Source organism: Leptonychotes weddellii, chromosome 9 (genome assembly GCF_054177405.1).
Source record: "Leptonychotes weddellii isolate Sample4059 chromosome 9, ASM5417740v2, whole genome shotgun sequence".
NCBI lineage: Eukaryota > Metazoa > Chordata > Mammalia > Carnivora > Phocidae > Leptonychotes > Leptonychotes weddellii.
The window spans coordinates 110,975,351-110,989,397 of NC_138377.1; the positions used below are offsets into that span (position 1 = coordinate 110,975,351).

The following is a 14,047-nucleotide window of genomic DNA, read 5'->3' on the forward strand; positions in this document are numbered from 1 at the left end:
GCAAGGGACCTCTGCCTCTTGGGGCTCCTGCGGGACCATCAGGAGGAAGGAGGGAGTGCCCTGTGTGCGGCTGAGGTCACCCTCCGTTTGAATTTGATGTCCACAAAGAGGTTAGGTGTCGCTTTTGGGGCGCAGGGAAAGAGGATCATTTTTAATTAATTCCCCCTGTCCATTCTCCTCCGCCTTCTGCCTGCTCCTTCCCTCTCCAGTTCCTGTGCCTGCAAGGCCCGTGTCCGCTCCTGAGACCTCTGGTGCGCGTTAGCACAAGGGGCCCTCCGAACGGGGGCAGCGTGCAGTTTAGGGGGGCACGGCGTGGAAAACGGGCGCCTCTCGCGCCGGTGGCCACAGTCCCCCCCAGGGCACAGCGCTGGTGGGGAGAGTCTGGCTGGGAGAGCCTCCGCCCGCCTGGTCACCAGGTACCCCCGGGCAGCACCTGCCTGGCCACGGGGCCACTGGAGCCATAGCCCGCCCCACAGCCCTTGTGAACTCACAGCCCCCAGTCGCCCTGGGCCACCACCCCCTCATGCGTCTCATGCTGTATGAAGGGGTCAGAGGCTGCGGTCAGCGGGCGTGCAGATGCTTCTGGCCCTCGCACAGGTTCCATCCCGAGCCCTGGGAGGGGGAGGGGGTCCGTTCCCTCCCCCCCTCACCCCGCCATTGTTGCGCTAAGCCCCGGGGGCACCTGGGTAATGAGGGATGCCTGTCCCGGGTGCAGAGATAGCAGGAGCTAACAGGAGACGTGGAGAGCTGCCGTGGGGAGTGGCAGCTGATACATGGCCAGTGCGTTCCTCAGGTGTGGCCTGGCTAAGGCCCTCCTGTTGTTCACACACGCCTTTCTGCCGGGATAACCTTTCTCCCCTAGAAGACTCCCCTCCATTCTCCAGAGGCTGGCAGCCTCCTGTTGCTTGCTCACACCCTTTCCCTGCATATGCCTCCCACCCGGGTGCCTGGGTTCGGTTCTTGTCTCCGCGGCCAAGGGACCCCAGTCAGGTGTGTGTGGAGATGAGCGAGTTGGTCCGTGGGGCTCATCCTCACTGATGACTCCCAGGCCCTCCCTCTTCCAGCGTTCCCTCTCTCTCTCTCCCTCCCTCCGGGTCCCGGTCTCATTCTCTCCCAACGGTTCCTGAAACATTTTTCTGAATACCGTGCACAGCCTTCCCTGGCCTGCTTTCTGGGAGCCTAGCTGCTGCCCTGCTCCATGCTCCCACCCTGAGGGCACTGGCCCTAGCAGGGCTAGCACTGTCAGGAGGGAAAGAAGGTGCCTGGGGTGCAGAACTTAAGGAGGCACCCCCTCCCTCTCTGGGCGTGCAAGTGCAGGGTCAGATCTGGAGAGGCGGACCCTCCTTCAGCTTTTCACGCTGGGTGCCTTGCCTTGCTGGCCTCACCTCGTCCCAACCCTGCATGTTGAAGTTGGAGAGCATCCCACTGCCACGCGCCAATCCAACTTACCTTTCCCCTCTGAGCCTTGGTCTCCCTCTGTTACCGCCACCCTGGGTAATTAGGATTAAATTAGATAACACGTGTAAACGCAGCACATTGCCTGACACTATTAAATGCTTGGGAGATCTGCCTGGTGGTTATTATTATCACTAATGATTTATCGGTGAATCCAAAAGCAGTAAACACCAGCCCATCCCCCGCAGGAGCTCTGGAATGACGGCTCCAGCCCTGTGGCCACATCATCGTTCCAGTCTGCCCCTCCTCTCTCCATCATGCGTGATGTTGACCATATGGACTTGCCTGGCGAGGTCAGGGCCTCCCACGTTCTGAAGAGGATGTGTTTTGTGTCTCTGCTGCAGGAATTGCTTACTTAGGAGGTGTGTGCAGTGCTAAGAGGAAATGCGTGCTTGCCGAAGACAATGGTCTCAATTTGGCCTTTACCATCGCTCATGAGCTGGGCCACAAGTAAGTATCAGACTCTGTATTGTTCTGCCTCTTCCAATTCCTTTCTGAATATATATATATATATATATTTTTTTTTCCTCTTGAATTCCCAAAGTTTTAAAACAGTGGTGCTCTTGGCCTTTGCTTCTTCTGTAACACAGACCTAGGCCAGCAAGCCTGGGTCCCAGCCCTTCAGGGAACCCAGAGAGATTAGTGACCAGATGGTCTCTGAGACTTGAAGTGTTATTTTCGTGTTCGTGTCTATTCTTAGTGCACACACTATAGAGGGAAGAGGTTTGTCTCAGAGTGTCTTCTTTGGTTGCATTTCCTTTCCTGGACCAGCATGATCTTTGATTCACTCTATCGTTCAAATAATGGGATTTATCTTCATACTGTTGACTTTCTATTTCCTTGAGAGCCGGTTTCAAACAAGGCCCAACTGTCTGAAGGCAGAATGTCAGTGTCTTAGTTTTAAAGAATTATCAGCTGCTGCCTTTGTACATCCCCAGAGTCGGGGAGAGCCATAGAACCTCAGAGCCCAAAGATGTGGAAAAGATCTGAGGCAGCCTCCTGGTTTTTCAGAGGAGGAAACAGTAGGTCAGAGGGGTTGAGTGGCTGGCCTAAGATTGAGATCACCTGTAGGAAGTCTCAGGTGGCAGAAAGCCAACCGACTCTAAAACTGTGGCCTGAGGGTTTACTATTTCTCCGGCAGTAGGTGTCTGTTTTGGATTTCTCTGAAGGAAAAATTGTGGTATGACTACACGAGAACTTAAAAAATAAATACGTAAATCGAGGAGGTCAGAGCATGTAGAACAATAGGAAAATTTATATTGGGTTGGATAGAATAAAATTAAATGGAAATCTAGTTCTTGGTGAAAAAATTTAAAGCATTTCCTAATGACCTATGGAGTAAGATGCCTGGGACCCAAAATGTGAGCTCAGCCTTCTGCAAAAGTAAAGTCAGTCTATAAGGAGGACAAAAGCAGTTTCCTCTAGGGCTAGCCATATCTGTGGATTTATATATATATATTTTGCCTTGTTTTGTTTATCTCATCCCATTCTCATTTTTTGCACTCCCGTAGATGGGTTTGGTAGTTAGCTTTTCTGTGCCTATTGAGTATCATGACGTGAGTACAGCGAGTGATAATAATCCCGTGTGTATTTCCTGGGATTAAGGCAGAAATAACATGTCATCAGCTAAAAGCAGCTAAATGAGCACTTGCCTCTAAGTACATAGTTCTTTTATCTCGACAGTATTTTTTAAATATTGGCGACAGCCCTTTGCCCACACTTTTTTTTTTTGCCTATACTACTAGGAAATAATTTAAAAAAATTAATTACAGGCAAATATCTATTCATATTTCTAATTTGTTAAAAACAACAACAACAACAATGCCAAAAGCTGTAGCCGAGAGTGGTTGCTGAGAGAAAAGTGTAAATCAGTATGGCTTTGGCAAACATCCTCTCTTCTCATCTTTGGGCCAAATGTCCCACCCAGCCCGTCCTAGTTCCTCAGAATCAAGGACCTCTAATGGTCTTGAGAATGCAGTTGTCAAAACATTTTCCGACACGTGGGTTGTCGTGGACTTTTGAATGCATCTGTTTATATGAATTACAAGATTCCAAGCAGCCTTCAGTACCAGGGCCCACGCTGGAGTGCTTTTTGCACCCGCGTGTGAGCACACACGTGCCGCATGGAGGCCTTTCTCCTTGGACGTGAGGAACACAGAGGGCCATTTTCTCCCCGCTGACCTGTGTGATTGTGCGGGGACCACTGGTGTCTGAGCGCAGGAGGTCTGCCGAGATGAATGGTGAGATTCAGTCCGACTCCAGTAGCCTTTAGCTACAGTCTGCTTCAATTTCTTGGAGGGCCCTTTATAGCTTGCTGTTGCACTCTAATTACCTACAAAAACAAACGCCTAATTGTTCATCAAAGCCAATAAATTCTGCAAGCATTTGGCCTTGCCCCTAGTTGGGTGATTATAGTTTTCCCAGGGAAGTCTGTTGTCTCTGATTATTTGCGAGCAATGGGAAGCAGGCCCCCCAGGGACGAAGCCACAGTCTCTCCATCTGCAGACCCTTCTGGTCAGCCGGGCTTAGAGAGCCGCAGTCGAGGCTGTGTGGAGGCTTAACAAGAGGGATCAGCCTGTACTCTGAGTGAAGCCACTGGCCAGGCTGCTTCACAGATCTGAAGCCCGGTGCATATTTTGGAATAGAGAGGAGTCATTTAACATCTCGTTCCTTAAGTACGTGTGCACTAAGAGAATGGGATGGTATTCTCAGTGGACCTGAGGCACTGGTCTGTGCTCTTCAAGAAAATTTCTCAGTGAATGCTTTAGAAAATGAAAAAGAATACCCTTCTATGCACCCTTAGAACGTCCCCAGAAGGGGTCACCCTCTGGTCCCTAACCATTTAATACTGATGAAGTGAAACTTCTCTTCTGAAGGTTGGGTGTATGCCTTTGCCCCTGGGCAAATGTACGTGTGGCCCTTCTGTTGCTTACCCAGTATATCTCATATAAGGATCAGTGCGAGCAGTTACCCCAACTCTGAATGTTAGGAGAAAAATTCACTTTCCACGTGAGGTACACGTTGCATTTATCAGAAAATGAGAGTCGTATATGTTAACCTGATTTTCTCCCAGCTTTGGCTGTCAGAAAACACAAAGCGAATGTCAGGCTCATTTTCAGTAATTAACTCATCTGGATCCTGGAATTCTGTTTCTCCTCCCTCTTTCTGTGTCTCTCTTTGTATGAATGATCGTATTTTACATATTGTAATTCAAAAATAATTTCTTTGATACTGTAAACTGTCTCCAATCCAATCTGCAATCATGTGGGTTCTAAATTATGAATTAAATGAAAAATTCTTGCCATGGTAATATCAATAATTCTGCTTAGGACAGGAATTAGTAACGTACTAAGGATGTTTAAGTCAAATCAGATCTCATTTACTGAACACCTGCTGTGTTAGATGCTGTGCAATCATTGTGCTATTGATCAGTTCTATGGGGCAAGTATTATTTAGCTTTTTTTTTTTATAGATTAGGAAACTAGTATTACTTTTTAAAAATTTCTAGTCTCTGCTTGAAATGATTTGAGATCACTTCTATGATAATATACCCATACATCAGGACTATTAAAGAAAGGACCCACATTCTAAAAGAGGGGCAATAAGGAGAAAACTTGTTATATATCCAAAAAACCAAGGTACCTTCGGATTGCTGCCAACCAAGGCAGAAAGGACAATCAGTGGTGTCCTAGCTGCAGAAGAAAGCCAGTGTGTCAGCAAGAGGGACTTCCCTAGGAAACTCAAGTACCCCAGCTGCAACCAACAGCTTTCTGATTACCTGGGAAAGAAGAGGTGTGGAAAAGACTGCAGCCCTGGCTTTGTACGGGTCTGAAGGATTTGCAGTTCCTGGTGGGGGTCAAGGAGGAGAAGCTGGGAGGAACTGTTGGCTCCACACAGAAGCCATGATGCCAGTGACTTTGAGGTTTTTTTTCTTTTTTCTTTCTTAAGATTTATTTGAGAAAGAGCAGGGAGGAGGGGCAGAGGGAGAGGGGGGAAAAAGTCTTCAGCAGGCTCCTCGCTGAGCGCAGAGCCTGACACGGGGCTTGATCTCACCACCCCCAGATCATGACTCAAGCCGAAACCAAGAGTCAGACGCTTCACTGACTGAGCCACTCAGGCTTCCCAACTTTGAGGTTTTCTGATGAGCCTTCATGACCTTAGTTGCCTACTTGCTGGTGAAAGACTGCCTGGTAGGCATCTGCATGTTACCTTTTGGTAGTGTGCCTTTGGGAAGGCAGCTGTCTCCCCATCTTGCCACTTGAGAAACCCAACTGAAAATGAGGGACTGCTTCATCCTGCAGTGACCAGGAGAGAGGAAGAGCTCCTGAGTGCAAGAACATGGCGGTGATGAACCACTCTTCTTCCAGGGAGCTGTAGCTGACGGCTGTTAGTGGTTATAACCGAACTGATGAAGTTGGGGGGCCATTCCTTGGAGAGATACAGCCCAGCTGGGCCAGCGCTGCCCAGGTGTTTTCCCTCAGGAAACCAGGACAGGGTGCCTTGTGGTAGACCTCAGTGTCCAAGATGTTTATCAATATTTGGTTTTAAAGAGAAAGAGGGATAGTGAGAAGCAAGCATTTGTTTCTCTTGGGCAGGCGCATGCTTTTGAGGCTCAACCCTGATTGGTCATGGGAAGGACTCTCCCCCGACGAGGGTTAGAAGCCCAGGTCCACGCCGACGGCCCATGAGAAAAGCCAAAACCAAAATCAAATGATAACCTCACGGATCAAGGAGGGAGTTGGTGGTGACTTTAGTATAATATTAAAATAACCGGTATAATAATTCTACTGGAATTTTAGAATATATTGTTTGCTGGGATTTGGAAGTTTTAGGGTAAAAGGGAGAAAGGAAGTGGTTCTAGGACTGCTGGTGGGAATTCTTTTGTTTGCGGGGGTGGGGGTGGGGGGTGGGGGGTGGAGGGGGGCGTGATTAGGCCCAGAGGAGGCAGTTGACAGTGGGAGGCCAGGAGAGCACAGAGCTGAGTCTCAACTGGACATCTGGGGCCTGGGGAGACCCAGAACACCATGCATGCAGTTTGCTTCTCAATCAGGTAAGACCGAGAGCTCTCAGGGAACGTCTAAACACAGGCTCTTCTAGATGGGGTGCTGAGAGAGGGGAGGGAAACCGCATAGTGCACACTCGGCCACCCACATACAGGGAGAAAATAAAAGACCTATCTTTATAGGTAGAAACAAAGAGCTTTCTCTTGCAGAAAATAAATCTCTGCTTCTGTTGGATTTAGGAGGCTCTGCTAGATAAGCCTGAGCCAGATCAATTCCCGCCCTGAGTCATTCCAAACTACGCGACCTGTCTAACCCAAGTAAATCTACAAAAAGCCCTCCAGACAGACTGCAAAACCATGCCCCCTGTTTGGGCTCTTTCTGCCTGTTCTTGGGGTGGGTGCTTTCCCCACCTGCTCTCCTGAGATCTTTTTTCCTGACTTCCGTATTCCCTTTCTCGGGTCTTCCCGTTTTGGAATTTACCTCTCCTCGGGTTGTGGCCTCTGAAAACTGCTCTCTTCGGGGAAGCTTGGGAGTGTGGTGCAGGGGACACGGAGGCTTTGCTGCACAAGGGGAGCCCCTGAAACATTTATAAGTGCCAGTGGCCCGAGCTTCACCCTAGAGCAATTAGGACATGCCCTCTGGCGGGGGAGAGAGTGCTAAGGAAGGCCCTCCAGGAGATTCCCAGTGCATCCGGGGTGGAGAACCATGGCTCCCAGGACTCAGAGGCTTCGTCATCGCTTTCTGGTGTCATCTAGCTTCTTGCTTCTGTCTCTACCCCCTTCTCCCGTCTCTCTGGGCTACTGTCAGGTGAGCCACAGCAGTGCTGTATACAGTCCTGCTCCCCGGCTCTTGCTCACTCCTCGGTCACCCTGAATTCCACGCTCTTTGCAGCTTCCCTGACATCCCACCAACCACGGGCACTCACGGCGTGGCAGGTGGGAAAAAGCCCAGCCCTCCTGCCCGTGGCCATGGAGGCAGTGTTAGTCCCGTCGCCTCTCATCTGACACCTGCTGGGGGACCTCCATGAGGGCTCAGAACAAAGCGTCAGGTGCCTGGCCGTGGGAGGAATGTGAGGCGCAGAGGTGGAGGGGCACGCGGGGAGGCTTGCGCCACATCGAGGGCCGAGGTGCTGAGTACCTGAGGACTCAGAAGCGCAAGGCTGAGGTTTAGAGATCCCAATGTCCTGATAAGGAGCTTGTTTGGTGATACAGCACTCACGTGTGCGCCCACAGACCTGCAAATAGTTACAGATGGGCTCGGTCGCAACAATGTGTGGGCACAGCAGGGTTCTCAGACCTGCACACACACTACACCCATGGCCCCCTGGAGCCATGCCCCGTATTTGGGAAGCATTGTCCTGGCTGGCAGAACCGGAAGGAACGTTGAAGCACGAACAGAGCAGGGACTTTGTTCCCCTGCTCAGCCCTGTGAGGACCAGGGCAGGTGGGATGCTACCGCGTGCCCTGAAGTAACCAGTGGGATCCTCGGCCCCAGGCAGCTCCCACAGGAAGCTTGGTATCCTTCCATAAAGACATTCCTTAAAAGCTAGATCCAGGCACTCTGGATGTTTCCAGCCAGAACGTGACAGTGTGCAGATGAGCTCAGGGCAGTGGATGTTGGAAGGATGTCTCGTTGGCACATGCCTGGGGACGTGCTCGCCTGGTGCGCAGCACGGAATGTCATCGGGATCCTGTCCCTGAGAACTGTGGCTTGTGGGCAGAGAGTGGACAAGTGTCTAGGGAGGGCTGGGGAGTGGAGGGAAAAGGGAGGAGAGAACTGTTCTGGAGGAAATGTTCTTATAACTGAAGTCAACACAATTCAATCTGAAAAGAATTGTCTCGATCCTAGAACAGGAAGTAAGGAAAGCCATTATCCAGATGTGTGAAGAGGGGAAATGTTTGTCTGTGATCTGTATTAAGAATGAGCTGCCCGGTGCAGCGTTGGGGAGAGGCAGAGTGAATGCAGGCCAGATGTGATCAGGCAGGTCGCCCGTCAGCGGACGGCCCCCGGCAGCCACTGCTGTCGCCCGGACCCTTTGCTGGGGGGGCTCAGTCTGGGAGGCACAGCATAGACCTCAGATGGGCCAGCCTTATATAAAGAAGGTACAGCAGAGAGAGGATTTCTGGAAATGTCATAACTGTTTAGAAATCCCAGCGGGAGGGGTAAGTATGCTTTTGTTCTAGTTGTGAATAGGGTAGCCGTGTTCACATGGTGGGGCGGGGGGGGTGGTTAGCCTTTCTCACAGAACAGAAAGTGGGGGGTGGGGTACGTTCCCCCCAGGAGGTCTGCAGGAAGCCCAGGTACCTCTGATCTGGTTCTAGAACAGGCAAGTCCCACACTGGGTTTTCAGACGGGTTCCTCCCTGGTTCTCTGGGTCTTCTCATCTGTTCCCACTCAGCTCCCACGACCTCCCCCCTCCAGACCGAAGGGTAATTGGTGGTGCTCGCAGTGTTCGGGGCTCTCAGGTTTCATGCAGAGGAGCTTGGAGCGATTCCTGAGGACGATTTCCTCGGCGTTTGGCCCCTGGATCAAAGTCGGTGTGTGAGCATCCGCAGGGCGTGGCTGTCTTATCCAAATTCCAGAGTTGTACAAAACATTCAGGCCTCGTTTCCTTTCATTTTATTATTATTTTTTAAATTTGCTGCTGGAAACTGCAGGGTCTTGCACATTCATTTACAAGCCACCCTGCTCCTCACGACTTCCCTGAGTAGAATGACCTGTGATGTCAGAGGCAGGGGTCCTGGAGGATTTGCAAGGCCGGCCTGCACCCTGCACGGCTTCTGTGAGCCCACGCCGCGTGGCCCTGAGCGTGGCTTTCATAAAAGCAGAATTTCCTTCTGGCCCCTTCCAGACGTGTGATTTTTTGAATGGGGGGTGCGGTGTCCGGAGTAGCAAGGAATGTTGTAACTGGTGGCTGTATTTACAGGGCTTTTCTGCCCTAAGCTAGGATTTCTCACGGCCCTGCCTTAACAAGCATTACATGGAAAGTTACCAGGATTTTCTTCACAGTCTTATCCTTGATGCAGACTCGAATGTGGGGATAGAACTCTTGTTCCAGTTGCTTGGAAAGCCCAGAGCCGCTGTCCTTAAGAAGACCTTGACCACAGCCTTCCCAAGTCTGCCCAGGCCAGGCCTGGGAGGGGAACACAAACCAAGGGAAAAGCATTAAAAGCGCTTCAGCAAGCAGACAGATGTGGTCCCACCTGCATTTGGAGCAGCCAGGCCACGCAGCTATTGGCTGGACGTTATCGCTCTGATGGAAACTCCAGCTGGCTCTGGGGCGTCCCTGGCCCCCAGAGCGTCAGTACCGTAACAGGGAAGGCTACAGAAGCTGTTGCGAGTGTCTGTCTCTACCCCAGGAATTCTTTGCATTTAATTATCGGGTGGATTTCCTTACCTAAAAGGCTGTTGTCTGAGATGGTGTTTGAGGAGATGGGAGGACCTCGGAGTTTGGCTGAAGAACCAAATTCCAAAATCCCCTCAGAACTTCCTTACATTACAGACTATTCCAGGAATGAGACGAGATCCAGATTGCCAGCTTGGCAGCTTCAGCGAAGAGATTTCTCCCCTGGTTCTCAGAGCAGGAAGGGACATCCGCAGTCCACTTAGCCTCATTTTGCAGATGGCCAGTTCTCTCTCGTTCCATGGCTCTAAGTGGCCAGTGGGAGACTTCGAGCAGGGCCTCTAGCCATGGCATGGTGTCCTTTACACAAGAGAATGAACCTGTGCTGAGGCCCAGCCCTCCCCGTGTGGGTCTCCTGGTAACTGGCTTTACTTGCCTTTACCCGGAAAGACACCTTCTGCTCGCATGGCTAGGGTTTCGTAAGGACCGTGGGAGGTGGCAAAGGTATACGATGCAAATTTCTTTATAGACGGAGTGTTCTGGTATGGACTGAATACTTGTGACCCCTCCAAATTCATATGTTGAAATCCAACCCCCCTTCGGAAGGTATTAGCAGGTGCTTAGGTCGTGAGGGTTCCCATGAATGAGATTAGTGCTCTTGTAAGAAGGAGCCAGAGAGCTGGCTAGCTCTGTTTCTGCCACATGAGGGTACAAAGAGGACACAGCCATTTGCAGCCTAGGAAAGGCCCTTCACCAGAATCCAACCATGCTGGCACTCTAATCTTAGACTTCTAGCCTCTAGAACTGTGAGAAGTACATTTCCGTTACAGATAACCGCCCAGCTTATGGTATTTTGTTATAGCAGCCCAAGCTCGCGAAGAGATGCCCCCATTCTCCCGAGGTGTTCGGTGTCATGCCTGAAATCCTCGTTTATCTACTGCCCGCTGGTGATGGAAAATTCCAAACTAAAGACCTGAGGGCAGCCGCACATTCTCAAAGACCCCGGGAACTTTACCACCAGCACTGTCAACAGCACGTTCTGGGAAAGAGCCCCCCTCTTCCTTATCCATTTGCAGGCACAGAGGATGTGGAAGTGGTGGTTTTGCCAGATGGCGGTGTCAGGATCGGCGGAAGGAGTGTAGGGGAGCCCTGAAATCATGCACCTTGTTGCTGAAGTCTGAGCAGAGCGCAGTAGTTGCTGGGGGCCCACGTGAGGATCTGGAACTTGCCTCTCTTGGAAAAAACATACATAAGTAGATGGCTATAGAAGGAGGGATGTTACAATTTTCTTAGCAAGTCACTGGAAGCATTACAAAGACATGGTCATGTTCATCATAGCCACACTTCTGTGGTGTTGAGAGGGGGCAGGTGTTAATTAAGCCCAGTGATTGGCTGACGCTCACTTAGGATTATTATCAGGAGAGAGAATGGAAAGGAACTGAGCCAGGAACAATCTCAGGGTTGTCAGGGCCCCTGAGACGCCGAGGTTGTGGGGCGGGTTGGGTGCACGGCCACGGGGAGATGCTGGACCTGGGACACCGGGTTGTATTACTTGGGGGGGGGGGGTCATGCACTCGCACCTGCACTGTGGCCACGGCTCCCCCCAGTTTACAACAGGGTAGACCGTGAAAGCAAAGGAGGGGCAAGAAACAGTTATGGTCTTTGCAAGCCAAACTTGATAACGGTGTCCCCACGATGAGGACGTGGCTGGTCCAGTAGGACGCCTACCCTGGGGCAGCTTTAGACACACTGAGGACCAGATGACAGGAGCCCTGCCCATTTCCGAGAGGCATGTGCAGGTTGGTTTCCGATCAGAGGAGCCTTCCCGGCAGGAGCACACATGTTCATTGGGTAAGCAACACCTAACAAATCTACAGTTGACTGTGTCGGTGGTCTGTGGTCGGGGGAGACCTGGATTCCTTAAGAGCCTGTTCATCTTTGTGGCACGTGTTCTGTGATCACTGAGGGGAGGCAGATACTGTGTTCCAACAGCAGGGGGGAGAAGGAGGCCAGCTTGCTCTTGGCTGTCTGGTCCACATAGAGCTTGGCTTCGTCCACAGACCAAGCTCCCAGAAACCCCACTTCTTTCCTACCCCCCCAACCCAACCCATACTGCCCTTACTGACTTGACAGTTGTCACCTAAAACTCCCCTATCCCGTGCCCAGTCCAAAATCTGGCAAAGAAGCCTGAGGCAGCCCCACTGCACCAGGAACTCCTGGAGAAACATCTAGAACTGTATCTAGGTAGCACCTTGCTCTTGAGAGAGTGGTCTGAGCACCAACGGCATCGCGCTACCTGGGAGCCGGTTAGAAATGGTGGGATCAAGTGCTACCTGGGTATTCCCGTGCACGAGACAGTTGAGCGGACCAGTTAAACCACATCAGAGTGGTAGCCCCTTCTGCTGACCCCATCTCAGGGGTGCTGCTCCTAGCTGGATGGTGCACTGCGCCCGTCTGCTGGTCTTGAAGGGAAAATCTGTTTCATTTGTAAGTTTTTTCCATGGGGCAGTTTTCCTGGTTTTGGAATTTCTCCTGTAATCCTTCCTTTTCACCCATGCTTTGTTTACCACCTGGGGTACCACCGAGGGCTCTTCCGCTGGCTTCCAGAGCTGGATTCCAGGTTCCCGCTCAACTTCCTCTGTAGGTTGGACACCAGCTTTCTTTGAAGACGTGGTTGGAACAGCCACCACCCATCCTGTCTGTTGAAAGGGACCCCACTCCAGAATAAACATTTAACTTGATGCATCAATCTGGTAAATTTTTGGCCAACCTCCAGAATGTCAAACTCTCGGGTGGTAGCAGACCTCTTGGAGAACGCACTGGCCCACCAGAATTTGCCCGTGGAATGGGAGTTTAGCATGTAGAAGATGGAAGGAAGAGGCAGGACTGAAATACTGTGCAGAAATGTCAGACTCTCCCTAAAAGCCCCAAAGCCGTGGTCTTAAATATACTCAAAGTGCAGACAAAGGTCCTTGGCCTGAGGCTTAGAATTGCTGGCATTCCTGCCTTGCCCCCTCCCATTCAGATTTTCTTTGGCTTTTGAAGGCAGAAGCAGATGCATGAGTGACTGTGCTGGTCCTAAGGGTAGCTTCTTCGCATCCTTGCCACCCCAGTGAGGCCATGTGTGAAGAGGCCATCCCGAGGCTGCCCTGTTGGTGGACTTTCAGAGTTGGCAAGTCAGCTGCTTTTGGATCTGATATTAAAGGCATCATTTTCTCTTTCCACATTTTCCATAATATTACCTAAGGTCTAGAAGACCAGTAAGTACTACATTGAATGCTGGAATCTGCAGGTTTAGAGTGAGCCCCAAAGCCCAGGACCCCGGTCACTTCTTGCTGCCAATCATATGTCCTGAGAAGCTGGTCTGCTCCTGGGGCTTGAGCCTCGTGACCGCCTGGCATCGCTGTTCAGTACGTACTGTTTTCTGGTCCTTGCTGTGCATACAGCAACTTCTACAAGTGATTATAAAATCCATTTCCTCATGAAAATAACTCACTAGGATCGTTGGTTACCAAAGTGGAAAGAAAATTAAGAGCACCCCCCCCCCCCGCAGGCACACAGAAGCAATCATAATTCCAAACTTACGGATTTGCAAAGCGTTGTAAAGACACCCCTTTTGAAGACCAAGGGCACGTTGTGTTTTGAAGAGCCAGACCCTGTGGCACGCCACCTTTTATAACTCAATTGCCTTTATTGCTGGACATCCTCATCATGAGCCAACTACCTAGTGCGTCCCACCTGGTTTTCATACACCTTGTTCTGTGAGGAGCTGAAGACCCACATAATGGAGGAGGTGATAAGAGATCAACCAGCTGCCTCACATGGTTCGGGCTCCCTTGGCCCAGATTGGTAGAACTTGTTTGCAAATGACAGTGCCAGCCCCCTTTGATCATTGTGGAGAAGCAATGAAAGAGAAGCAAGGTATGCAAAGGCTGAAACAGGCAAATGTCCTCCTGCAAAAGGGAAATGAGACAAATGATATACAATTTAGACTTACGATGTTAATATTGTTTGCAGGAAAATTCTGGAAGGGCTCGTCAAACATAATTTGTGAGCATTCACAGTTAAATGAGGCAGTTCTCGATGCCCACCAATAATCTGCGGATAACAAGTCATACCCAAAGCAGATTGTGCAGAGGCAGGGGATGTGAATTTCACCAAGGTTTCTGCCAAACTCTTAACATTCCTAATGAGAAGTATGGGAAATGGTAGACTGGATATTGCTGCAGTTAAATGAACTCGTAAC

At 50.7% G+C, this 14,047-nt stretch overlaps 1 protein-coding gene across 2 annotated transcripts in view; it reads left to right on the forward strand.

Annotated features, from left to right (window-relative positions):
* The window catches only part of ADAMTS17 (ADAM metallopeptidase with thrombospondin type 1 motif 17), a 280,407-nt gene that overhangs the window by 65,730 nt on the left and 200,630 nt on the right, over positions 1-14,047 (forward strand). For both annotated transcript variants that reach the window (XM_081831556.1, XM_081831555.1), the window contains exon 5: positions 1,800-1,905. In XM_081831556.1, coding sequence (XP_081687682.1) covers positions 1,800-1,905 — 106 coding nt within the window. The remainder of the gene's footprint in view (positions 1-1,799; positions 1,906-14,047) is intronic.